The sequence below is a fragment of the Hydractinia symbiolongicarpus genome, chromosome 8 (genome assembly GCF_029227915.1).
Source record: "Hydractinia symbiolongicarpus strain clone_291-10 chromosome 8, HSymV2.1, whole genome shotgun sequence".
Classification (NCBI taxonomy): Eukaryota; Metazoa; Cnidaria; class Hydrozoa; order Anthoathecata; family Hydractiniidae; genus Hydractinia; species Hydractinia symbiolongicarpus.
Window position 1 is genome coordinate 7,813,597 of NC_079882.1, and position 26,426 is coordinate 7,840,022.

Consider the following 26,426-nt stretch of genomic DNA (forward strand, 5'->3'; position numbering starts at 1 on the left):
AGTTGTGTGTATTTTACTAGATTTATTGGCTAGCAATGAATGGTTACAAAACTTTAGCTAGTGGAAACTTTGAAATTGATTTGTCCACCTGATTATAACACTTCATTGGCTCTATAAGGTGAAAAAATTAAATGGTCATGTGATTCTATGTGCCTGAGTGAAGGTAGCTAGGCAGAAATTTAACTTTATATTAATTTTTTTTATTTTTATTTATTTTAACCGAACTTTAGAATTCTCATTTTTTGATATGTGTCTGTATTGCAGCTTTTATGTGATGACCGAGATTTACTGTATTTTAGTAGCTCTTAGTAGGGGTTAGCAACCTAAATCATAAACAGAAAACAAATAATTTCTTTTGAGTTTTTCTTGGTACTTAAAGGATCGTTTGTCCATCCGTGACGATCACTGAGTTTCGTAATAGCCCCTCAACAAGAAAACAATGCTGATTAAAATAAATAAAAATTGAAAAAGATATAAATTCAGATCTTGATTATTAGCGTATAAAAATATCAGTAATTACCGCAAATAAATAATTATCACCAGTACTAAAATTACCCAAATTTGAGCGTTGTGCAAACAAAAAAGCTTTTCTTCTTTTAACTCATATGCTTCTGGTTGAAAACAAAAAGCACCCATAAGAAAAAAAAATTATATAAATTTATAAAACGAGAACTCCATAAGTTTATATAATAAAATTTCGATCAATTTCCATGTATTTTTCGTTGTCTAATTCTTTATCAGAAAGGTGACCTCTGTCTTGTAAAAAGCCTAATACTCTTGATATCATATAAGTGAATGCATTGTGTTGAATTACAACTTCTTTGTATAGTCTACCTCTCCTACGAGCATTACTTTCTCGTTTTATCGGTGCTTTATAACGAGTCCTCATTTGGTCAAGAATATACTCTTGTGTTTCTTCCGGTTGCCGTACAACTGGTACACGCTTTGTTACCTGTCTTTTAATAGTACGTGTAGCAGGTTCTACAGTTTCAATCATAGGTGGGCTTGGTTGAGGTTCAAACTTTACTTCTTTGGAAGTTCCAGCCTGCTCCTCAGATTCAAAACTTGTTGTTTGCTGTGCTTCTTCGGGATCTGGAACGATATCTTCTGTAACTACACTTTGTTTTTGCTTCACTCGATCTGTTAGTCTTTGATATACTCGAACCATTTTTACTTTCTGTTTGCCAAGTGATCCAGATAATCTCCGTCCTCTTGCTCCTGCAGATTCACCAGAGCTTACTCGACGTGCACCGAGAGAAATAGGAGGAGAATCTGCTTTTAATGGTCTAGTTTCAACTGGTTTACTTTCCATCGTGTAGCGTGGTGTGGATTCTACAGGTGCTTTTCTCCTCACTGTTTTGTAGTACGTTTCTTCTTCTTCCACATCAACAACTGTTTCAATTGTTTCTGGCTGCATATCTCCCATTATTTGCTCATAAACCATTGGTAACTGCGGTAGCTTTCGCATTACATTGGCTGTGCTACGTTCAGTAGGAAACACGCGCTTAAAATAATTATATAAAAATTCTTTTATCTTTTCCAGTTCATTTCCCAATTGAGAATGACGAAATTGTGGTGGCATTGAGGTGACGCTGATTATTTCCAAATCTATTCCAGTTGCCAGTAAAACAAATAGGTCTGATATAATCTGCATTTCAGTAAAGACGTTATAAATAATATCAATATGAAATATGGATTTGATTTCTGGGTAAAATTCTCTCGGAAATGCTGATCCATCCTGTTGTATACATGCAAAATATCTTAAAACATTGCTCCCATAAATCGCCTGTGCCTTTGAAAATCTCTCTAGTTCAAAATAGAAAAGCGATTCACAATCTATTTCGAATACTTCTTCATTTGTCATTAATTTTGATTTTTCCGTTTCGGTTAAAAATATTCCGTAATATTCTAAATTGGTAATGATTTCTAAAACGGAAAATAAAATGATCTAATAGGAGTAACGAAATCTATAATCCCTCATAATCATTATTAGGATTGTATTTGAAAAGCTGTCGTTCAGTGTGTGGTTTACGACTCCCTATCCTCTCCCCCATTCAATCCTCGCTCCTCGTTTAATTGGTATATTAACATTGAAATTACGGGTGAGGGGAAGCAGTCTTACCATTTTTGTGAGAGATTTTAGGTGCAATACAGAACCACGTAGCTACATACGAAAAAAGTTCATACAACTAAAAGTTAGTTATATTGCCATTATTAAGTTTTAGATTCTAACTGCAACACGGATTTTGTTAGATAATTGCAAAGCAACGTAACGTTCTTCGTACATGTGAAATCTATCTAATATGGTAAATATTACCACTTACCATTTTTTGTTCCAATCCAAACGGGTCTTTCGTCGTTTAAATCTTGCATAATTTCTTTAATACGAAATATATTGGATGTTCTTATTTTGTAAAATAGACCTAAAATTATAATAAGATATGAAAGCGCCTTATTTTGGTTTAGAAACTAGCTACAGATGGTTCAGTTCTTGTGACTATGTTTAGTTTTTTCGTGAAGCGTTTTGATCAGGAATTCATAAAGAATCTTGTTAATTTCTCGTATTTATTCTTGTCCAAAAGAAAAGAAAACTTTCAATTCCTCAAAGTGCAATCATGGTGCAATGCAGGTAAAAAAAGCAAAAAACGAAACGAAAAAAAAGGAAATTTGTTTCTCCGTATTTCTCAATTTAAACCACTACTATCAGTGAACCTGTTCTTCTCAACACGTGTACCCAAAGGGTTATTTAAATCCCCATTGATCTCCCAGCCCTTTTTTTCCAGAATAGGACATACCTACTAACAAAACACACAAAAACACACATAACATTAAAAGTTCAGAACTCACCTAAAACTTTTGATATAAACTCTTGTTCTTTATGATGCTTTGCTTTGTTTGTAGAATCGTCCTGTGCCTCTCTATCCCTTAAGCATATAAATCCTGACACAGTCAATGAGACGGCTGTACATATAAAACAAATCAATGTCATTATAGCTGGCACAATCATGCCACTGTTCTGCCATATGTCTAACTCTGGAACTAAAGCTGTCGCGTTCACCATATTTGTAATTTTTTGCTATAGGCATATAAAAAATATTTATATAATTCCGTTAAATATTGAAATTAAGTTTTACATTTAACAGATAAAATGCATTTAGCGGAAATACTTTCATGTTGAAGTAACGGTTTGCACAGATTTGCCCATATCCTCTTTTTTTTTGCGAGAATTCTTTTTTTGCTTTTCAATCACTTTCTGTATTTTTATATCCTGCTTTAAAAATTCAACGAAGCGTTAATAGATACTTTCAAAAAAAGGTTTGAAACATCGACCAAGCATATTTTAGCTTTCAAGGCAAATATGCACTGATAGACAATGACTTGTTAACCAAATCACTACTGTCCATTTGGAAAAAAAAACATTTAAACTTCCTTTTCTAAAATTCAATATTCGATGAATACGAAATTTTGGAAAAAATATTTTAAATGCATTAAATTTTATTCAGTAGTTACGCGTATATCCAAATAAGATCGCAACACGTAAACGAGATCATAGCTAATTTGAAATTGAAATATCCGAGCAAGTCAATAAAAGAGGTTTCCTTCTATAGGCTATGATGTCAGGAACCGTCTTCTTTGCTAAGGTTTCATCAAATGAGAATATTATAAGCCTCAATCATTTATTTCAAAAAAAGACAAGTGAAGGCTCTCTCATTATACAGTTTTTTAAGTTATGGCTTGTCAAATATTTAATATTTGTTAATATTTGACGTAAAGAAAGCGAAGAAGAGATGAACATAATGTCGAGATTGAACTTCCGCAATGTGTTGGTTTATATTAAGACCTCTCACTAAAATTACTAAACAAAACTATGGTCAGACTGAGCTTTAGATAAACAATTTTTCTTAAATAATATTTTCCTTTCATTTCAATAGTAGGGAATATGGTAAATGGAAAATTATAAATCTTTGGACAATTTAACTGTTTTTCTGTTGTAGTATTGCCAAAGCAGATGTTAAATAAACTTAAATTGAGTCGAGTGAAGTCATGGGGAGAATTTTGAATGATTTGGTTTCTGCGATCATGCTGGTTTGTGCAATCAACCCCTTACATCAGAACTCGATTTATTTAGCGCTTATATCAGACGTTAGTTTCTGAAAAACTGTTAACAAACGCTCTTAAAGGATATTTTTTGCCGTATTTGCAGGGATTCCAAACTAAATCCTTATATTACAGTCATAAAGAACTGATGCAAATTTACTAAATTGGTATTCTACTGAAATACTAAAAGAAAACATTGTTCCGGTTGAATTAAGAGCGGCCACACTTCAGCATAATTGTGAATTTATTCGCTTCTGATACACTCGTTTGCTGCAGGGCGAACCCACTTTTTAACAGTGTCTGAAAAATACGACAATCTGCTTTTTCAATGCAGCAAATAAGGAGCTAACTTTTTAAAAAAAAATAATACATAAAAATATGTTTTAAATAATTTTATATATCATTTAAGTAGTAAACAATAAATAAAAAATAGAAGTAATTAAAAAAATACAGATGGCAAAATTTGCCGCATTGTTTTCCTTGGCCGTGGTATTACTAGCGAAAGTACCGCAAGTAAAAGGTGAGTCTATTTTTTACTGGTGTCAGAAAAACCATAGAAAAAATATGTATAGCGTTAGTTTATGGCTAATTGTCTTTTTCGAAAAGGAATATGTAGCGATCAGTGTGATAATAGAAATGGAGTACTCTTTCATTCTTTTTTCCTATTTTAAATGCAAGAATTATTATTGGTTAGGAGCTTGAGTTAAAATACCGGTGTGCTGATTCAACACATATATACCGGATTGCTTTATTTTAGGACTCCGAATTATGTTTGAGTCTTCAGTTTAAGACAATTTATGTCCGTTAATTATTGGCGAAATTATTATAAGAAAAGACGAATGTGTTTTGAAATGGAGGGGACAATACAGCGACCAAGAAGGGCCTACCATAGTTGGTGTTGTCTTTGAAATTTAAGATCTGAAGATTGGTTAAAGCACTATCTAAATTCTAAAGTTTACCGTGTTTTCAAAGTTACATCTACACCCCCTTCCGCTAGTTTTATCGGCCTTATTATCATTTGTGAAGGTAAATTTGATAGACTAATGTAGTCAAATATAAAAATTCGCCGTTACAATATTTACGTATACTGAAATGCTTTTTATGAGGGACGTCAAACTAAGTCAATAAAAACCAGAAGGAAGGAAAACAAATTGACGTTTTGTGTTTTAATTTAAATGTAAGCAATTGTCAAGCCTACTGATGAATAAATCTGCTGACAATCGATCATTGCAGATAACATCTTTCTCCAAAAATTTATTATATTTAAAATTTCAGGAGAATGTCAAATACGAGCAGACCTGTTGATGTTGGTTGATGGCTCTGGTTCAGTGACAGGATCTGGTCGTCGCGCGACAGGTGATCCAAATTACTATAAAAATTATGTCTTCAAAGCTTTGAAAGACATCATTAATCAATTCAATGTCGCCGAAGATCAAACGCATATTGGTACGCTGTTTTATGGCGACAAAGACATGAGTCAAATAAAAGCTGACGTAAGCATTAATCACTGTCATTTAATCCAATAAAATATTCGCCCTAAACCTTTAGTGTATAAACAGTTTCAGTTACTTGATGTGATGCTAATGCATTTGTGTACGGCGTTATCTGCCCATAACAATTTTAATCTTCCACTAAATTCATGAAAACAGAAAAAAAATGTTTTGCTACCTCTTTTATTAACTTTGCAAATTCTTTTGTGCTAAATTCCATCCAAGAAGTGGTATAGAGGAAGTTTTTCTTCTTGATTCCTTAGCAACATGGTACAGATGAATTGAGAAAACTGAAAAATAATCTTAGTAAGGATAATAACATTGGATTTGAACCAGAACCCGTGTTTCTATTCTTCCACTATTGCAGAATAAAAGTTATTAAATGTCAGTTAGAAATAGAAAAATAGAAAAAAATAGCGATGTCGCCTACCCCACAAGTGTCTCCTTTGTTTTACCGCTAAGATCTTTCGATTTACACGCATAGTTATGATGCGATATAGAAAGCGATTACCAAGCTACAACAGTTATCTCAATGCAAGGTTAACATTGTTTTTTCACCTTAAGGGATGGTATTTTGGTCTCGACAAGTACTATGAAAAAGAATCAATGAATAAATTCTTTGATGACAAGCCACAAGGGCCAACATTCAGAGCAACGTACACTGGTGCTGGTTTGATTGAAGCAAGATCCATGCTAGATGCCAGCAAACGAAAAGCTGATTCTACAGTCGGAACTGCTGTTTTGCTTCTGACTGATGGTTACGCTACCGATACCTTGAATGCTGACAAAGAGGTAGAAATTTTTGTATACTAGATGTATGTCCGTATGTATGAACAGAGGCCACAAAGGACTTTTCGCTGTTTTTAATTTTCCATTTAAGCTGCGGAAGATTTGCAATTTTCTACTAAATTTAAAAAACGCCTTAGAATTTCACACCTGTCATATTTCAAATGCACGGTGAAAAAAATACTCTGTGGTATTGGCTTTGAAATAAGACCGCTAAATGTATACGCATAATTAAATTATTTTGCTTAACATTTTGGGACTAAAAATTAATCAAGGATACTGTTATCTTTGCAAATTGTCCGTGCATAAATAGCCTTTAAAAATAACTATTGGCAAAATTACTTGTTTCTCCAAAACAAATTGAAAATTTTCAGAGCGTTACAAGAAAAATCATTATAACAGAAAGGTGTGACTCGAAAGATGTAACTATTATCCCTATTATTAAGTTTAGCGCAAAGATTCGTTCCATTTTGTTCCAACTATTTCAAATTTTGTTTTGTTTTTATCCGCGATCAATTTCATATTGATTTCAATCATTCAAACCAATCAAGCATTAACTTCTTTTGTTTCGAACTTAATTACTATACCTGATTGGTTAAAAGTATTTGAGGCGGGAATTTTTTGAACATCAACAAACGCATTTTTCATTTTTGTAATAAAACAGAAATTGCATGTCCATTTTTTGTTGAAGTGTCTCGGCTATAACTTGTGAAATATTAATTTCCCTCGAGTGGATAAGTCTTGACATTCAACGATTATATTTCATTAATGAAAAAGGATAGACATGAGCACTGATAGGTTGTATTCAAGATTTCTTTTTGTTTATGTTGATTATACCAATGTGATTATGTTAAAAAGTTATAACACAATTACCTACCTTTTAGTTCAGAAAAGCCAAATCAGACAAAATTGCTGTAGTGACAGTTGGTATTGGATCACAAATTGACGAAATATCACTTAAGAAATGGGCAACCAGTGATGAGTACTATCTCAAAACTGGGTTTGATAATATCGCAAGTATTGTACCAAAACTGAAAGCCATTTTATGTAAAGGTAAAAATAAGTTAGAAGTTTTTGTATTGTTTTGTAGCATGTCTCGTGTTTTATTTATTCATTTATTTAAACATTTTAGCGTGCATGCGAAATTTAAATACTCTCAAAAGTTTTGAATAAATATAATCACGAAGTTAGATATCTCCAATATGAAAACTTTAATTAGAAAAATATCTGTATCTATCTGCTGCTTCAGTATAACTTGTCTATCCTGTAGTTTGTCACGCGGTCTATTTAAATATACTTTTATGTTACATTTTTCTAATTTTTATTTGTTTTTATTTAGCTATTGCTGAAGTTGCACCAGCTTCAGTCAATCCTCGTAAGTATATTTCGAATTAATATATATTTCAGATTTTTATTTCGCTTTTGAAATAGTTTATAACCCTAAATTAGGATTTCTACATTAAGATTTAAAATTTATAACCTCATTGCTTAATATTGATTTGCGAAACGAACGTAAAAACCCTTTTGTCTTATTTTTAGCTGCTCCAAAACCTGATGAGAACAATTACTGCACACAGCAATTTACTGGTGCAAAATTTTGTTGGTTGTTTGATCGTGTTGTTGAAAGTAACAAAGTGCAAGATTTGATCACGCTGCGATATGCAACTTTACATTACGTAAGAATTTTTTCTATTTGTTATATACCCTAAATGGTACTAATTTTGACGTTTTTCGCAAATTTTGACGAAATTTGCGAAATTGTGTACCTGCGAAATATTCTTCAAAACAACATACTCGAAAAATTATTATCTTCAAAAAGATCCAAAAATAGTTCGTTAAATTATTTATTTCAAAGAACAATTTTCTTTGCACAATAAAAAGTGAAATGCCAGCGTCAAAATTCTAACAAAAGATCAATAAAACCGTTAAAGTTTTATTAAGGAAATGCTATATTCTTAAAAATTATTTTTAAAACATTTGTACTTTATTCGCGAAAATTGATACCCAGGAATTGTATTTCTTCTTCGATCTGTAAAATTATTTACCCGCAAAAATAAGAACCACTATGTTTAAATAAATTGGTAAAAATTTCAATTTTTTAGTCATTTCAAACAGCAATATGAAAAAATCACTTCCTTGTTCTTTTGTGTATCTTTTTGTTTTTTGCTGTTACTATTGTTGTTGTTTTGTTGTTGCGTGTGTTATTGTTGTTGTTGTTTTTGTTGTTGCTACTGCAGCTGTTGTCGTTGCTGACTTTATTATTGACTTTTCATTTTTTAATTAAATTTTAGAATGCTCAAATTGCTCAAGCTTCATCGCATGGATATTATTTAACTTTGTCACATGCTGACATTAGCACACATGGTGCAGGAAAATATCCTTACGTTGATATGGGAAGTTTTGCAGGTATATACATTTTAAACGCTGTTTAAACCATTTCACTTCATAAAGTAAAGACGGTTTCTTAAGACAATATTTTTTTAATATACCTTAATCTGATATTTCTCTATTCGTTCATGAAGCTAAAAATTAAAATTTTTTACATATTATTTGTCATTTTGTTTTAAAACAACTTCGAAAACCAAATCCTTCAATAAACAGGTTATATTTTTTAAATTAAAGTCTATACAATCTGTTAAAATTTAGATTTTTTTTGAAATGTTTGTATCATTTCTTTAGGACAATGTGTGTCGGACCCTGATAAGTGTCCTGCTGGTATCACTGTTATGTTTTGGCTGAAAATGACATCAGCGATGATATCTGAAATGTTGGCTCTTGAAATGACACATCAATACATTTTATCCAGCGGTGGACAAAAAAGTGACTCGAGGTAAATCTTTAGAATTTAACAAGTCTTTGTGTTTTTAAAAAAGGAAAGCTACTGCACAATACAGCGTTTCTGTGTATGTATTTGAATATGTTACAAGTATGCTACAATGCTTATAATTTTGTTCAGAGGTTTCGCCTTCTTGTACCAAAAAGATGGCAGTTATGAAGGGTTCAAACTACAATTGCAAGCAATGAACATGGATTATGTAATTGAAATGAAAAGTATTCCAACGAATTGGTTTTTCGTAACTTTTACATGGCATGCAGAGGCTGATGGTATGGTATTATTTTGTTGTATTTAAAATAACAAAAAATTAATCCTACTATAAATTTTTACAAAGAACCTGGCTAAGTAAGATCAGATGAAAAAAAAATAGCAGAAATGTTTTAATTAATTACATACCCTTGTAATAGTGTTTCTTTATCAAAGTCTTATTTTATTACTATGAAGTTAATGAAGCTGTCTTGAATATAACTATTGTTGCCTTTTTTTGCAGAAGGTGATGGTGGTGGGGCACGCTATGGATTATATTACTATCAAAATGGTGTACAAGTTGGAAGCGCTGGAACACCTGTTAAAGGAAATTATCCAACGGATGCTCAAACTACGTTAACTATTGGAAAACCTAATTTTGGAGATAAATATTTTGGTCGATTTTTAATGGATACCTTTGTTATCTACTATCAAGTTGTTTCACAATCTCAGATCTTGTCGAGTTACGGAGGAGGTAATTTTATGTTTATTTCAGCTGATAGTGGGAAATTTTTAAATCACTTCCAGATCTAGAATAAGCGGAACCACCGTTTCGTTTCTTCCTAAAATTAGTTTTTTAAGTACCGCCAACCCTCGCTTATCATGCTTTATTGAAATCTTTGAATCCCTTTTAGGAATTGGAAGTCCAGGTGGATCCTCCTCTTCAAGTTCTTCTAGTGGCAGCAGCAGCAGCAGCTCTAGCAGCTCTTCTTCGTCGTCCTCGTCGTCTTCGTCGTCCTCTTCGTCTTCTTCTTCGTCTTCATCCTCAGGCTCGTCCTCGTCAAGTGGTGGAAGCTCAAGTAGTGGAAGCTCAAGTGGTAAGTTCTTTCCTTACTTAGCACATAATTAAAGTAATATGTAGCTTTCAAATTACGTTGTGAAAAGGGATTCTTAATTCATAGCTCCCACCTAAGCATCAAAGAAAACGTGTATCTATTCCAGTTGAGTCAGTTCAAGATCCCTGACAACTAGATTATAACGACTGTAGCTATTTTGTAGAAATAGACTTGCCTCGTCAATCATGTAATTTTTTTGTTTCAATTTTAGGTTATACTATCACCATTAAAGTGTACGAATATGCTCGTTGGTTCTGGGCATTTAAATCAGTTACGACTACTGGAACTGGGCAAACGATCTCACCTCTTCAACAGCAAGATGCCAATCACAATGCTGTTTTAGGAGTGAGTAACTAGTGATTATTTACGTAGCCTGTTGGTGTTTGTGGCGGTATGCTTCAGTTCCAATGACCTTGAGATTTTTTAATTAAGGGTTAATCTAGTAATGGAAAGTAACATTTGTTTGTTTACTCTTTTGGGAATACTAAAACTAGCAATCTTTGTTTACATAGGGCGGTGCTAAATTATACAGCAGTACTTTAAGAGGACAAGTTCTTTGGTTTGAATCATTTGGTGCTTTTGCAGTACTTGGAGATTATGCTGGTAAGTGAAAAGTATAAAAAAAACTTTTTTGGTTTTGCATTAACACATGCAACCTTGGAAATTGTTTCCAGCTCTTTAAATTTTTAAGTTTAAGACCTTAGTGAGATGAATATTTTTTTGTTTGTTAGACACTTGCGTGAGCGATCCTGATAGATGTTCAACAAGCGATGAAGGTGGCGAAGTTGGAAGTAATGGCTTCACCCAGGGATTAACTGTTGCTTTTTGGATGAAAATTACATCAGCTGATTTGAGCATTGCAGACGGTGATAAAGACCAACAGCACCAATATATAATTTCCAGTGGTGGGCAGGTCAGCAATTCAAGAGGTTTTTCATTTTTGTACGCAGCAGAAGAACAGAAATTCAAGTTGCAGTTACAAACGAAAAAATATGTATACATGATTGAATTTGACAACATGCCAGAAACATGGGCACACATTGCATTCACATGGAAAGCAGAAGGTGAAATAGATTATGTTTAGTCTCATTAAATATTACTTTACCTACAAACATTTTGCTTTGTTCACGTATCTTTCGTTTCTTTGCTTTTTTCACTTTTCTTCGAAGCAAAAAATTGTCTTTTAAGTGGATTAGAAATTAGTGTTTGTTATCTTCAGTTTGACTTTTAAAGAGAACCATTTTAGAGAACCTGTGACACTGTTATCTATTATCTTTTTATTTTAGGCCAACTGGTTTTGTACATTAATGGTCAATTGAAAGATACAAAGGATAAACAAGAAAAGACATTTGAGTCTGATACACATACTAAACTTACATTGGGAAAACCAAATCATATTGATAAACATTTCGGTCGTTTCAAGATGGACATGCTCGCTATATTTTATTACCAATTGACTTTATCACAAATTGAGCAAATGTCTGGTCGTAAGTCCATTCATTTTTTAATTTTTTTCTTTTCCCCCTCTCATTTCTATCGTTATATAATAAAGGGTATTTTTATTTAATAGAGAAAATTGAAGGAGGTAGTGAAGGAGGTAAGGAAATGCTTTTCATAGCTGACGCTCTCTAATTCGACGCCCCTTTATTCGTTAACCTCTCGTTTTCGATACAAATTTGAGGTCCCGAAAATTTTGCTCCCTTATTCGATTTCTAGAGTGTAAAACGGCCTTTACACGTTTTCGAATTTCAAACGAGTTTCAGGCTTCGGATTTTCGTACGTTCGATTTCTAAAAGTTTTCAAAACAAACAGGTTCCCAAGAAAAAACTTGATATTCTGCAGAATGTTGAAAACAAAATAGTCTCGTTTATTTTTTGCATTCCGCTCTCTAATGCGACATTTACCCCCAAATATCGAATTAGAGAGGCTATTCGATAAGCTCTCTAATTCGATGAATATCTCATTCCCCTTGAATATCGAATTAGAGAGCGTCAACTGTATGCTAATTTGCATCTGATTGCAAAACTATCGTTGTAAAGCTAAAGGCACAAACACGTTATATATTATATAAAGGTTCAAATGTACATAAACCTCTGAATATTCTCTTTATACACACACACTTTGTATGCACACACATACTCCGTACTAGGTAACACGGGTGATCTTGGCGCGCCCACTTTATCGCCCACAACTCCAAGCACAAACACTGGACCTTCATCAGCTACACTGCCTATAACAGTAACGCCTACGTCTCCAGGTAGCACTTCCGGCAGTAGCAGCAGCGGTGGGAGCAGCAGCAGCAGTGGTTCCTCGAGCGGAAGTAGCAGCAGTTCAAGCAGTGGTGGTAGCGGTAGCAGCTCTAGCAGCGGTGGCAGCAGTAGCAGCAGTGGAGGCAATAATGTCACACCTACAGGGGGTGCCCCAGTTACACCAACAGCTGCAGCCACTACGAAACCAGCCGTTGGAACAACCATCAGACCGGCCACGCAACCACCTACAAAGGTTACCCCAACAGGTAAGAAGACCTTTCGCTTTGTAGACTGCTAGTTTGAGGTTTCTAACCATTAACCATCCACTTCTGGCTGTATGTTAAGAAATTTGTTATGTGCCAATATAAACATTCTGTTTGAGTATAAAAGCTTTGGTGCGTTGGTTTCTTTTAGACAAACCGAACGGTGTTTGTAATGCCAAGGTTGATATTGTATTGGTTGTTGATAACTCTGGTTCAATCGAAGCAAGAGGGAGAGAAGGCTACTTCGAGCAAATCAAAATGTTCATTAAAAACATGATGAAATTATTCAAAGTTGGTACTTCAGCCAATGTTGCGATTATCGAGGCATCTTCAGATGCTCGTGTGATTGCCAAATTTGGCGATGTAAAAGATAAAATGTCGTTTGATCAATATATCAACAATTTGAATTATAAACGAGAGCGTTCTTTCATTGGTAAGTTCTTTATGTACACTCTATACTGATTGGTTGATTTTAAGGATTTGTCGTACATAGTTTACGAAATCGTTTTAATCGATTCGTACTTACTGTCTTCAAAATCACTGAATATCTATGACACGCGGTTTTGCAGTCACATTTCTTATTTATTCGTATATTGTTTATATTGTCTTTTCATTCAACAAAGTACCATTTGATTCTTGCCCGTTTGTCATATTCACCAATGTTTTAACATTTAGGAAAAGCTCTCGAGTTAGCTAGAACTGACGTCTTTGCTAAAATTCAATGCAAACAAGGTGCTAAGCTAATGCTTGTCATTACTGATGGTTATGCTTCTGATGACGTCACACTACCTGGAATTGAATTACGTGACATGGGTGTGGTTATGTTAGGTATTGGATATGGACCCGAAAGTCAGCTGATGAGGTACACCCTGGAAAGCCTGTCATCAGATCCAAAGGATCAATTCACATTCATTTTCTGTTATGATAGATTGGTTGAATCAACACAACAAATTGTTAAGCGAGCTTGTGAAGGTACGTGCATTTTTAAAGAGCCTTCGTTAAAAATTGTTCATTTTTAAAAAGTTCTTAAATACAAATTTTTTTATATTTTTCATTGTTGTCGTAATGTCATTGTTGTCGTAATTTTTTAAACCGATTTAACTAAACATTATCTAAGCATTTCTTGATTGTACTCTACCCATGATCAGGAATGGATAGTTTCATTGACGGTGCATGTTCTTCTAAAATATCAACAAACTTTGTAACAAACTGTATTTTCATTTTTTTAGCTGCCATGGAAGCTTCGACCGTCGATACTACAGATAATGTTGATAATAATCCTATCAAAGGAGGTGGGTCTTACTGCAACCAATGCTCTAAAAATGTAGCAGGAAACAAAAAAATACCCAAGCTAATTTAATGTCAGAACCTTTAGCAGAAAGAAAATTTCGCGTAAATTGCGCTAATAATACGTTTTGCGTTTATTTAAAATCGGATCAATTTAGACAAATGATGTTAATTATACTTTAAAAATGGAGATTCGCAAAATTAATTACGCATAATCTAGATTTAGCGGGAAAGTATTTTTCGCGATTCACAACATATAACATTGATCTATAATTTTTTAATAACAATGTGATAATATACAAGCTACATCATAGAAAACATTTATCCCTGTTAGTGTGTATAAACGTTCCCAAAAAGAGTCCATCCTATATACCGATCTTATATACCTTAACAACATCGCTATTTTTTACTTTGTTTTTGATAATTTTAGCGGTAGGAACAGAATTCATCACGTATTTCATGAACGAAGCGAACAGGTACCGAAGAGAGCACAGTGCCATCCCATTGACATGGTCTACAGAGCTTAGTTTGAAAGCTCAGCAATGGGCTGAATACCTGGCTGGTGAAGATAAGTACGTATCACTTCTGGTAGTAAACTTATAAAGCAAATAAGATATTTCTAAACATTGTTTTGGAGCACTATTTGATTAGCAACTTATCAAATATCTCTCTCGTCAATAATTGTAGCAAATAGGTTCTTATTTGTTTATTTATTTTCATATTTATATTACCTTGAATTTTATTTTAGATTACTAACGAAACCCAAAGTTCATTACGGACAGACGTTGTATATTTCTCCTAAGCCTGGACCAATCGCTGCGCAGATTGCTGTTCGTGCTTGGTACAATCAAATTATATATTTCGATTTCCAAAAACCAAGAATCTCAGAACTGAACAGTTATTTTGTTCAACTCGTATGGCGATCAACCACTGATGTTGGTGTAGGAAAATATCAATCAGCTTCCGGCAAAACATACGTTGTGGCTTTCTACAATCCTGTTGGAAATAGTGATGATGGACTGACTTTCAACGTGTTGGCAATGACAAGTAAGTTAGACGGTCTATGGTAACAACAGCAACAATGAATTTTTTTAAGGAAAAAAGGGGTTTTTTCTACTGAAAACATACTGAATAAAAGTTGTTTTTTTAATATTGAGTGGATTCAGTAAACTTTTTCAAAACAATAAAAAAAATGGCCGCTGAGAAACATATTGTAAGAAGGGAAATCAGTATATATAGGCATAACGTATCATTTGATCTTCCTTTTCAGGTTCTGCCGTAACAGGAGTTAAATCTGGTTACTGCCCAACTGGCTATCAAGCTAGCAGTGAATATTGCTATAAACTGTACTCTGAGCCCGTTACTTGGGAAGAAGCTGTTGCAACGTGCAGTGCGCAGAAGGGAGCATTAACATCCATCACCCGCGATGAAGAGCATTATTTTATTTTCAGTGTTCTCCATACTCATTCTGTAAAGACGACATGGTTAGGCCTTAACGACAGGTAAAAAATATCAATTTATTACTTTAATTCTTTGCTTCGATTTTATAGTTTTACAATGCCTCTATTTCAATGTCAAGGAGTGGTTTTTATACCGATTCAGTTTTCTATACTAAAAATAAATAATCATGATTAAATAACAAATAATTAACCTTTCCTTTTATCTGCATTTCTTTTCTTTTAGAATGCAAGAAGGATCATTTTCTTGGGTCGATGGCGCCCCATTGTCGTTCAATGGTTGGACCAACCCACCAGAAGTAGATGGTCAAAAGAATTGCGTACAATTGACAACTGATGTTGGATGGGAGAATGTCGCATGTGACGCGCAAAATCCATTCATATGTAAAACAATCAGACCAGGTAGACTTGCAAACTTAAAAACCTGTCTTTTTAGTGATCTCTGTTCATAGTGCACACTGTTACCAAATGCTATCTTCAAATTTTTAGGTGACTTGATTTTTATGGTGACTATTCATTACCCAACACAACCATGGTCACAAGACTTAGTGTATGGAACAACACCGGCTGCTGTTGAACTGATACAACGTGTTGAAAAATTGGTAAGACTTTTTGTTATTAAGGATTACTTTTACTACCACGTAGGTAAATTGTCATTTTGTTCTTTTATCCAAAGCACATGCTCGTAAAACTTATCTGTGTTAATGTTAGAAAGAACCCGTTGTACTCACAAAGCTGCCAAACTCGTTTTTATTTTCATTGCTCTTTACCTGTTTAACTCTCCCTAATTTTCCTCCTAGATCATGAGCATTTATGGTACAAAGGATTGGTTCTTGAGCTACACAATTAAAGCCTTCAGGTAGGAAAAATGCAATCAAATGAGAATTTTTAAACTGTCAAACAACAATTTGAAAACGAATGCAAATTTTCCAAATCTCCTGCTTCATCTACGGGGCATCTTGTATTTTCTCTGATAATGGGACGTTGATAACCGAGGGTCCCTGGAAATCTATCCCTCTGCTGCCTTTTTAATAATTTTTACATTTTTCTTCTGCAGAGGTCATGTCAGTGTGTTCATTGATATGGAGCTTCGCTTCTCTCCAACTGCACCAATCGATCCCATCGCACCTCTGAAGAACGTCACATACACAGAAGATTGTGATGATTTCATCTGTGATTTGACTGACGTGCAAATTGTACCAGGTAAAGTGCCAGATTTTGCAGTTAAACATCAGGTGGAAGGTTTTGCAATAACAAAAAGTGATTGTAGTAGATCTGTCGTTGTGAAAACATAAGTATTTAACAGATTGATTTTTACATTGACTTAGTACTTATAAGAAACAGCAGGCTTTCAGGCTTTCCTGGTAAAACTGTTTAAAAGTAAAAAATGTAAAGTATTGAGAAAAACGAAAGGGTGCATGAAGGATTAAAATTTATCATCTGTTCTTTCAGCTGTCAACATCACATATAATGGAACTTGCTCGCCAAGTTGCTACACAAGTTGTACACCAAACTGTGCTCCTGCATGCTGCTCACCTCAGACACTTCCTACATACTATACGTATGAAGTAGTACAAGTGCCTGGAGATACATCATCTGTTCCTCCTCCGCCTCCACCTCCCCCGCCGCCGCCACCACCACCTCCACCACCGCCACCACGTAAGTACTTAATATTTATATTTGGAAAGATGACCACGTGCATTTATACTTTAATTAGTGTGTTAATTTTTTACGTGAATTTAACATTTAAAAGCATTCAATTTTGTTGATTTAACACCTTAAGGGAATTAGGCAAGTAAATTAGGCAAAAGAAAATTTCACGAAGATTCTCAATGTACATCGTTTTTCAAGGGCGTTTATGTAGGAGGCGTTATATAAATACTGCTGAAGTTGAAATTGACATATATGTAGTTCCAGATAAACCAGAAATAAAAAAATTAATGTCATCTTTTGAAATGAAAAAAAAATTTAAATTTTGCGGAAATTAATTTTTGCGAAATTGATTGGAAAAAACTGGCGATATTCGCGAAAACTTTCCAAAAGACCTTGTATGTATAAATATGACATATTGATAGTAATCGTTGTTACCGCCGTCCAGTTGTTACATGTTAGCAACCCATTTGCTTAAAAATTATTTTAAAAAATTGTAGCACATTAAAGAAAATGAATACAAAAAAGGTATATGCAGTCCAAATCTTAAGGTTTTCGAGAAACGATTGAAAAAGCACTCTTAACATCTTAGCATCGTATTCTAAACAATTATAAAATCATTGCATCAAACATATGTCTTACTCAGATCCTTCTTTTTTAGCACTTCAACCACCACCGACCTTTTCATACTGCGCACCCGACTGTCAAACAACATGTACAAGTGCATGCCCACCAGAATGTTGCAGTCCAATATCAAGAAAAAGAAAAAGGATGGAAATCATGAAGAAAAGATGGTTTCCACAGAAATCGTAGAAACAACAATTATAAAAAGAAGACAAAGCTTCTTTGGCCGCAAGAATGATATTATTGTTAAAACTTACAAACGCTAAGTTCGATCAAAAAGCGATCTTGTAAAAAGAAACATGGAAATTCCATTTATAAATATTTATAAGTTCTAATTATAATTTATTTACTTATTTAACTAATATTTTAGAAAACTCTATTTTTCCTATATAGTATAGAAAGCGTAAACTCGCTATGCTATGAAATTTTAGTCATCTTGAAGTACAAACATTATGTTATAAACATATTCAATATAAAACACCCTTTAAAAGGCAATCGTCATTAGAATTTGTTTTTGGAAACAATCTCGATAACTCTTCTACTAAGTCTCCTCTAGAATACCGAATAAGGGGAAGGGGATTAAACTTGCGTAGGGGGTGAAAAATGTATTGCAAATTAAAAATTGGGAGGAGATACAAAATAGAAAACATAGAATGGTTGCTCTATTCAATCAAATGACGTCACTACAATGCAACATGGTTCTTGATTCTTTTCTTCAGTATTATTCGGTACTCTGGAGTACTTGTCGGTGTCTCACTGCGTATAGTTTATTACACAATTCGGAAAAACTTGGTATAGTTTACTAGCTTTAGTTACTATTTATTTTAACTTATACTAACAAACAAGCCATGGTGGTGCAAAACTTTGCTTTTAGGGAAAAAGTCCAATTTCATTGGGAAAATTGTGGTCCACCTTTGAATTCCAAATTAAATGTAGCATTTGAAACACACGCGATAAATTTACCACAGACAGTACGAAGTTCTTTGTACTGGGCGCTGTGAACGGCATTCAGATGGAATTGGACTTTTAGAGAATTGTTACTACCAGGCTAATTAATATTTAATCAGGGCCGAACACAGGTGAAATCAAACGTGATAATTTGACATTTGTTTATGTTCCACTCTTAACGTTGTAGTATTTTGTAATGAAATAAACATTTCATCAAATCAGAACGTGATGTTACCGATCTCGAACCCACTTCCTTTTTTATCGATTCGTAAGTGGTAAACTGTTGCTTTTAAAATTATCGATAACAATAATAAAAGAACAAATGATAAGTGAAATCTTTCGTGTAACATTTTCTCTTCGTTACTTAAACATTGTTGCAGTAATTCTTTGTTCATCATTACATCCAAATAATGTAAAAATAAGGTTGTTTAGGTCAATTTGGTGCCCGGGAAGATGCCCTGGGACGAGGTTGGCTCTAGAGGTCTGTTGCAAATTCCAAGGGAGCGATTATAAAGTAAAAATTTATTGTTAGGTGGATGAAATCTTCTTTTTTCTACTTTTCTGTCCCTACATTATTTGTTGCGTCGTGAAATTTGTTTGGAATATTCTACTCGCAACAACACTTAAGGGATGAGTATTTTAAAAATGTTTGACATCTTCGATACTTGGATATGTTTCATACTTACCATGTCAACAATAAAAAATTAAAAATAATAAAGAAAAAATAAATATATGTGTGGGAAATCTAAACTTCTGGATGTGCTTATTTTTACCCTTTTTCCAAACACCAATATTCTTCTTTGTGATTTTCTAATAAAGTTGCAAAATTAAAAATACATAGAGTAGAAAGGGACAAACCTATTCGACAATGGTTTTTCTTTCAGCAATTCTAGGCTCGCATTATATTATTCAATTAATTTAGGCTCAGTAAGTTCTTATATATTAAAAAAAATCTCAGCTTTAGCGTACATTCACTCTAAAATTAGTAAGTAACGGTAAGTTTTAACGTCCTTGGGGATTCCATCCTAACGGTTGGCTCTTCCTCCCTTCTGACTGTAACTATGTTACATTACCGCCAGAGATACGTATAGCATTGCTCTAACTTGCTTGCCTGCCACACAAGCGGTTAGCGTTATGAAAAAAACTTTGTGGCATTTACATATCCCTCAAATTTTCCAAAAAAATTCGAAACGTTCGAATCCTTTCTTGCATCCAGGTTTCTGCGATCATAAAAAAATCCAAAAAGTAGAGGGGATACAAATACGAGAGAGATTCTTTGAAATTGTGTCAAAATAAAAGTTACATGTCATGGTGGTAAATGAAAAATGTACATACAAGTAAAAAAATACATGGATTAAATTTTACAAATTAAGAAATTTTCGCTAATTTAGGTGAAACATTGAATTCAAATACTTAAAAGGAAGAAACTTTCGCTGGAAGTGAGTTTCGCGGTTTCGCGGGTTTTGGGGCCTTTCCGCAAAAGTTTCTTCCGCGAAATTATCTAAAAGGCGTAGTCCGCGAAAGTATTTTCCCGCGAATTTTTCTAAAACGTGTTGTCTGCGAAAGTTTTTTCCCGCGAAATTTTTTGTAAATTTAGTTCCCAGTGAAGGCTTTTTATATTAATTGTATTTAACCACTCAGTAAAAGCAAAAAACAAGTATCGTTGTCCTAATTTTTTTGTTTCATTACCTAAGTTTATAGAAATGGCTTTAAAAAGAAAGGTTTAGAAACTATAACAAAAGTGATACAGAAGCAGAACTATAATTTTTATAATTTTTGTCAACGAAAAAATAATTTTTATTCAAAAGGCTGATGAATTTCGGAAGATTGCGAAGACATTATAATCATAGACTAAGAATATTATATAGTACTTTTTGTGCGATAAAATAATTACAACATTCATATCCTTTGTTTTATTGTCCACGAAAGTGTCTTCCCGTAAAAAAAAATTCAAATTGCTTGTCCGCGAAAGTTTTTTTCCGCGATATGCAAAATTTTCGCGGTTATTCCGAACCGCGAAACTTTCTTCCAACGAAAGTTTCTTCCTTTAAAGCAGCAACTTTATTGCCATAAATGAAATTGCCAGAACTTATTTTCACATTTTGTCAACGCAAGCTAACGACAAGAATTAAAATTAGCACAATGGACAGTCTCTCTACGTCGAAAAGTGAAAAAATTGTTTGAGATGGGGAAAATACGCAAGTAAATAATATATTAATTTTCGCGAGAAAAAATTTAAAAATAAAATAAAAATTTTGCAAGTCCTAATGCTTCGTGAGATTTAAATTTTGCGTAAAAATAATGAAATTTTACTTCTAAATTTATAGTGGTTTTCAGGGGAATTCATTTTATGATTTAGGGGAGTAGGCAAGGGGCTAAATTGTTCGAAAGAGGGAGAAGTTCGAGATAATTGTTGAAGACAAGGAGAGTTTACAGCAATTGCTCAAAAATATCTTTATATTAGGTTCGAAATGTTTTAGAATTTATATCTCTAAAAATATTTAAATGTGCTCTATATAGGACGCTGGAACTAAACCTTCTCCGTGTACCGAACGCACTTTAAACCAGTCGTCTTCTTTATGTATTAAGACTAAAATTTGTCCTTCGTCTAAACTAAGCTCTTTCTTATCTTCAGCTTGAAAATCATATAAGGAACGCAATATAACATCTTTGTTATCTATTAGAAGAACATACTGTGATGGGAAGAAGCCATCTTCATTCTTGTACCTTCCACGCCACCACCCGGTGTCTCCCTTTTCTAGAACTTCTATCTTGCATCCAGCTTTTAAAGACAAGTGCGTATCGTCCGTCCCGTCAAAGTCGTACAACGTGACGCACATCTCGTCGGATGATGATAGAAGTTTTGGCTTCGTTGCTATTGCGGGCTTCTTTGAAATTTTGGGTTTAACGTTTTCCGCTTCATTACTGAATGGTTTAAACACTCTCGTTGGAACCACCGGAAAAACGGGCATGGTGTGTCTACGTTCAGCTTTGTTATCCGCAGGTTCATTCGGAAGTGGCTTATTTATCGCAGAAATGCCAGGGTAATGAGCTTTAATTGGAATTAATGGCTTAGTACTAATAACAGGTTTACTTGGAAAGCTTTGAGGAATATCAGTACGGGTTGGCAAAGGTGGTGGAACAGGCTGTTCTTCTTCTGTGTCAGACAGCCCGTCATAAAATTCATCATCATCGTAACCCTCTTCATAATCGCTTTCAAGATCGATCAGATCGGTAACAACTGAACTCTCTGCAGCCATTTTTCCTTCTGCTGACTGTAATTTACTTTTTTGCTTGATTGGCACCCCATCACAAAACGGTACGTTCACAGCACATTTCTTATGCACAGGCATCTTGCATAACTTACAAACGAAGCCTTTACTTATCAAAGATATCAATTTACTGCAGTAGAAACACATGAGGGGCTTTATAAGCGGAAGTTCGGCGAATTCATGCGGTTTCTCCCCTTCTCTCTGAGTATTCGAAGGTTGATGGACAGGTGACTTGTGTGAATGTTTACTTTCTTGCATAATGTTTGCGGGTGGTGGTCCCAAATAGTTAACCACCTCGGGCGTATACAACTCCATCTGTTTCAATAAGACATTCAAGTTTGCTTCTTTGTCACATATACAAAGCAAGTCAATCACTTCATTTAAGGAAGGGTCGTCACCGTGATACAAGGCTCGTAACTCTTCACTATCGCCGGCTCTCATGGACGAAATCGCGTCAACTAATTGGTTTGTTTGATATTGTAAATACGCTAATCGTCGATGTAGGTTGGGTCGGGTGAATTTATTCACAATGAAGGCTTCTTCTGACTTTTCAGAAGCTACGCTAGTCCGTCTACTTTGTTCGATCCGGGGGGCAGAAAATTCTTGTCTTGGAGGATTTTTATCCTTTAATCCTTCTTTTATTGTGTGTTTTACAAACTTTTTGAAATCGGAAACAATATCAATCTTCTCTGCCGCGTGGTCCATCTTGTCGTTGGATTTCAAAAGTTTCTTAAATGTATCTTTCTGAACTGAGAACATATACTTAACGTGGTGTCGAAGACTATCATTTAACTCGGCTTGATTCTTCTCCAGGCAGTACAGCACATGTGGTAACACATGAGTGTAGTGTAAGTTATTTATGCTATTCACAGACGACAATCTTAGCAGATACGTATTGTGACTGTTGTTATAAAACACAATCTGTTTAGTTTTCGGATTAACCGTGCTTCGGGTTTTTGCTGTGGCGTCAGAGTATTCTTTGTATCGTTTGACCAAGTCGTCCTCTTTCTTTTGAATTTGTTCTTGGTAAGTTTGTACATAGTAAAAACACGTCTTCCAGACTTCTCTCTTTTTTTCCACAACCTCTTGAAGAGGTGTAATCACACAATCAGCAAAGGTCGCTCCAACAGAATGTAGCGTTTCAGCCTGTGTTTTCATCTGCTCCAGTATTCGATGAAGAAACTTAACAAGCGATTCATTCGGACAAAATTTTTGTTTGTTTACTTCGGGGAGTTTTTTTGTGAACGCATCCACAACGTTAAAAACGTTCGACGCTGCCTCGTCTTGTATGGCAGCAATCTTATGAGACAGCTCGAGGAGGCTTTTGCTCAACTTGACGAAAAATAACAAGTTTTCATGTACTCCCTCAGCCAGAGTGGGTGATACACTGGGATAGCTGGGTGTTACATCCGGAAATGCTGCTGACATTTTTTTTGATCTACATTAAAAATAATAATAATAACAAAAACTAAGAAATAATTGTACAATATAATAATAACAGCTTCTTAAAAAAACAAAAAACAAACAGAATAATAACAAATACAAAGGTATACCCGAAGCAACACTTGACTTGTTAACATAAAAAACGTATACAACTAGAAAATATTTAACAAATGATGTATAATCCGTACATGTAACAAAGGTATTATTCAAATTATATACTTTTTGTGTCAGCCACTATAAATGTCAACAAAAAGGCAATTAATAAAGTGAAATAACAAGGATAAACATTGTGCAATACAATTTGACAATAAAATAGTTGATGAGAGCCGAGAGTCCCATGTCATGTCATGCCTAGCTGGTATAAATGATTACAAAAAATCATGTCTCATAAATGTTTTAAAAATGTTTGTGAAAGAAAAAAGAACGCTTTCCACTATTTTAACAGGGGGAGAATGAATCACATAACCGGACGTTATGTTTTCTTTGTAAAAAAGTGTTTTTGTAATTAAGGCATTTCGAGCCATTTAAGTACAGATCATTGCTCTATAATATGCTTATAGTGTGTTCGTGAAGGACAATGTTGATTTATACTTTTGTTAACAATAGATGAAAGAATATGTCTTATTTCCTAAACAATAAATTAGCTATTTTGGCATTATGTTATTAGTAAAGTCGTTTGAAGCAACATAACTTGGAAATGGTGGTGATGTTAGTTGTTTTATCTCCACATAGGCAACCACGTATCACCTCAAATTAAATTGTGAAAATCCCCTAAAACTGGTTGAAACCACCCATTTCGGAACTCCTGAATTGAGATGACATCATAAAAAACTGTACATCTTAAACCTACTGAGCCTGTTTTTTTTTTTAACTATAACTTTTGATAAATTTGTCCGAATTTAATCAAACTTTTTTGCCCCATAAATTTTGCCCCATTTCTGGGTAAACTCTGAAAAAATCCAAAAACCAGATTAATCACAGCCTAAGATTAACAGAATAATTCCCCCTGATGAAATAAGGATGTGTTGCAAATTTCAAGGATAATCCTAACAAAAGTTATTATATTCCCAGATTATGAGTTTTTCAGAGAGATTTTTAGGGGTAATTTTGAGTAATAGCCTATATCTAAAGCCTTAAGAGGTATGGGACCTAATAATTTGGCACATAGGTGTCTAACAAAGAAATAAAATCTCAATAAGTATCATAACCATGCACATAGTAAAAAAAGATTTGAATAAAAAATCCTAGCAGGGGGACTGTTAATATCGCCTGAACTGCTCTTACATAATCCTAATGTCTCATCCTCGAACTCTGTTAAACTGTATTCAAAGCTCGCACTGCCTTTTCTCCTTATAAAAGTGTGATGTTTACCTCCTTTGTTCGCAAAATAAGCTGTAATGGAGTGTTAGTTTTCCCGAATTATCGTAAAGGTGTATTCAATTGGGATCTAACACAGGACAGAATTTTGGCAGTAAAAAACTTTTATTTTGGTTACCAAGTAAATGTGACAATATCATCTTTTATATTCATCATCATCTTGGTTGCATGAATACATGGAATCACAGTCCCAATATCTACTTGCGCACGCAGTGAATACGTAATACCCGATGTGCGCGCAGAAATGGAGTTAAAAATGCAAACAAACTAAGCGGAAAAGTTACTTCCATTTCTGCGCGTTCAGGAAAAACACGGCACTATGATTGAGTGTATTGTCATGTTATATTCTTGTGGACGAAAACCCGTCAAGATACTAGCCCAATTATGGGCTGTTATTCAGAATAAGAAGCCGTTATGAAATGGTGTATGCATGCTGTCTTTGTAATCAAAACCTTCATAAATTCAATACTGGATTTTTTTTAAGAATTTTTTTTCTATCTTCAAATCTTAGTTGCAAATGTTTTAGATACTGGTTAATTTTTGCCATTTAGTTAAACTTTAAGGCGTTTTTGCTTGAAGTTTTTTTTAATTAAGATTTCTACTGTTAAGGCTTGACCATGAAAAGTCCATGTTGTACACCAAAGAAAAGCACAGAGAATAATCCGACTGCAAGAATATACCTTTTCTAAACATATGAGAATGTTTTCTAACAAATATCTTTGGTTTCAGAAACTTTCTCGTTATCACCCCTGAGTAGTCCGGGGCATATAGTACTACGCTCATCAAAACTTGTATAATCACATATATATTGATGTTAAGGATTCGAGGATGTGGAGATGACATCACATCTGAGGGACAACCTGAATTTATTATATAACTTGCAAAGAAGAATGTTTTAGGAACATTTGACCACAGTGTTTTTTTGTCCCAAATTATGCGATAATCCTGTTAGTTAAAAACCAAGCCACATGACTTTTTTGCAAAGAAACTGTGGCTTTTAGCTAAAAGATTACTATGACTGGTTATTTATAAAGGCAGTAGTTATGTTCATATCTTTTAAATAAAACAAATTTTAAAGTTACAACTACCTGGTGATGACTGGCAAAACAAACACAAACACAAACGGTTCTGTTCTGTTTAGAACACTCTTCCACGCCGCGCCGCCCTGTTACTAATCAAGTTGTTTAGGCACAGGTTGCTTTGGTGTACCATAGGGTGGGTGCACGGACCAGTTTACTATGCAACCATTTTCCAAGGCCTTTTTGTTTATATCGAAAGAATGTATATATATCATGCATTTAAATCCTTTCAGAAAATGATAAATCCAACATTGAAACCGAGTAGCGTGCTTTGTTTCCCTTGGTTTAAGAATCGCAATCGTCCTGTATGTAACAAATTAACAGTCCGTAAGGTTGGTTAACAAAAGAAAAAGAAAAAAGGCTGCTATTTTCATTAGTTTATGGTATGAAGGCAATCTTATTGTTTAGATCTTTTGTTCTTTTGTATATTTTCATTGTTTATCAAACCAATCGGATTCAACATTCGGTTTTAAAGCCCGCAAGGA

General features: G+C 34.1%; 3 protein-coding genes across 3 annotated transcripts; 1 reads left to right on the forward strand and 2 right to left on the reverse strand.

Annotated features, from left to right (window-relative positions):
- Positions 1–349: 349 nt before the first annotated feature.
- Positions 350–4,210, reverse strand: LOC130655374 (uncharacterized). Its single transcript, XM_057458125.1, has 3 exons — positions 2,848–4,210; positions 2,325–2,423; positions 350–1,926 (listed from the first exon to the last, which is right to left on the reverse strand). The coding sequence occupies exons 1-3, from the start codon at positions 3,059–3,061 to the stop codon at positions 683–685; spliced, it is 1,557 nt and encodes a 518-aa protein (XP_057314108.1). The 5' UTR covers positions 3,062–4,210; the 3' UTR covers positions 350–682.
- A 221-nt stretch (positions 4,211–4,431) lies between these two features.
- Positions 4,432–18,994, forward strand: LOC130655370 (uncharacterized). Its single transcript, XM_057458120.1, has 29 exons — positions 4,432–4,618; positions 5,374–5,591; positions 6,153–6,380; positions 7,259–7,427; positions 7,714–7,749; positions 7,914–8,050; positions 8,666–8,780; positions 9,054–9,204; positions 9,331–9,479; positions 9,701–9,931; positions 10,092–10,274; positions 10,504–10,637; positions 10,805–10,895; positions 11,024–11,356; positions 11,579–11,779; positions 11,863–11,889; positions 12,550–12,807; positions 12,956–13,237; positions 13,480–13,776; positions 14,034–14,096; positions 14,522–14,663; positions 14,840–15,138; positions 15,362–15,593; positions 15,775–15,950; positions 16,038–16,150; positions 16,349–16,407; positions 16,606–16,751; positions 17,001–17,207; positions 17,860–18,994. Exons 1-29 carry the CDS (start codon positions 4,552–4,554, stop codon positions 18,009–18,011), a joined length of 4,896 nt encoding a protein of 1,631 aa, XP_057314103.1. The 5' UTR covers positions 4,432–4,551; the 3' UTR covers positions 18,012–18,994.
- A 1,031-nt stretch (positions 18,995–20,025) lies between these two features.
- LOC130655373 (uncharacterized) lies at positions 20,026–26,276 on the reverse strand. The gene is made up of 2 exons (XM_057458124.1): positions 25,951–26,276; positions 20,026–23,480 (listed from the first exon to the last, which is right to left on the reverse strand). Exon 2 carries the CDS (start codon positions 23,468–23,470, stop codon positions 21,272–21,274), a length of 2,199 nt encoding a protein of 732 aa, XP_057314107.1. The 5' UTR covers positions 23,471–23,480; positions 25,951–26,276; the 3' UTR covers positions 20,026–21,271.
- Between the last annotated feature and the right edge of the window lie 150 nt (positions 26,277–26,426).

Excerpts from the sequence above, each read along its gene's own strand:
- LOC130655370 (XM_057458120.1), top strand. The coding sequence starts at position 4,552 with ATGGCAAAATTTGCCGCATTGTTTTCCTTGGCCGTGGTATTACTAGCG. Across the intron at positions 15,139-15,361 it reads CAACGTGTTGGCAATGACAA|GTTCTGCCGTAACAGGAGTT; the intron begins GTAAGTTAGACG and ends CTTCCTTTTCAG. Across the intron at positions 15,594-15,774 it reads TGGTTAGGCCTTAACGACAG|AATGCAAGAAGGATCATTTT; the intron begins GTAAAAAATATC and ends CTTTTCTTTTAG.
- LOC130655373 (XM_057458124.1), bottom strand. The coding sequence starts at position 23,470 with ATGTCAGCAGCATTTCCGGATGTAACACCCAGCTATCCCAGTGTATCA.
- LOC130655374 (XM_057458125.1), bottom strand. The coding sequence starts at position 3,061 with ATGGTGAACGCGACAGCTTTAGTTCCAGAGTTAGACATATGGCAGAAC. Across the intron at positions 2,424-2,847 it reads GTTTATATCAAAAGTTTTAG|GTCTATTTTACAAAATAAGA; the intron begins GTGAGTTCTGAA and ends TTATAATTTTAG. Across the intron at positions 1,927-2,324 it reads TTGGATTGGAACAAAAAATG|AAATCATTACCAATTTAGAA; the intron begins GTAAGTGGTAAT and ends TTTCCGTTTTAG.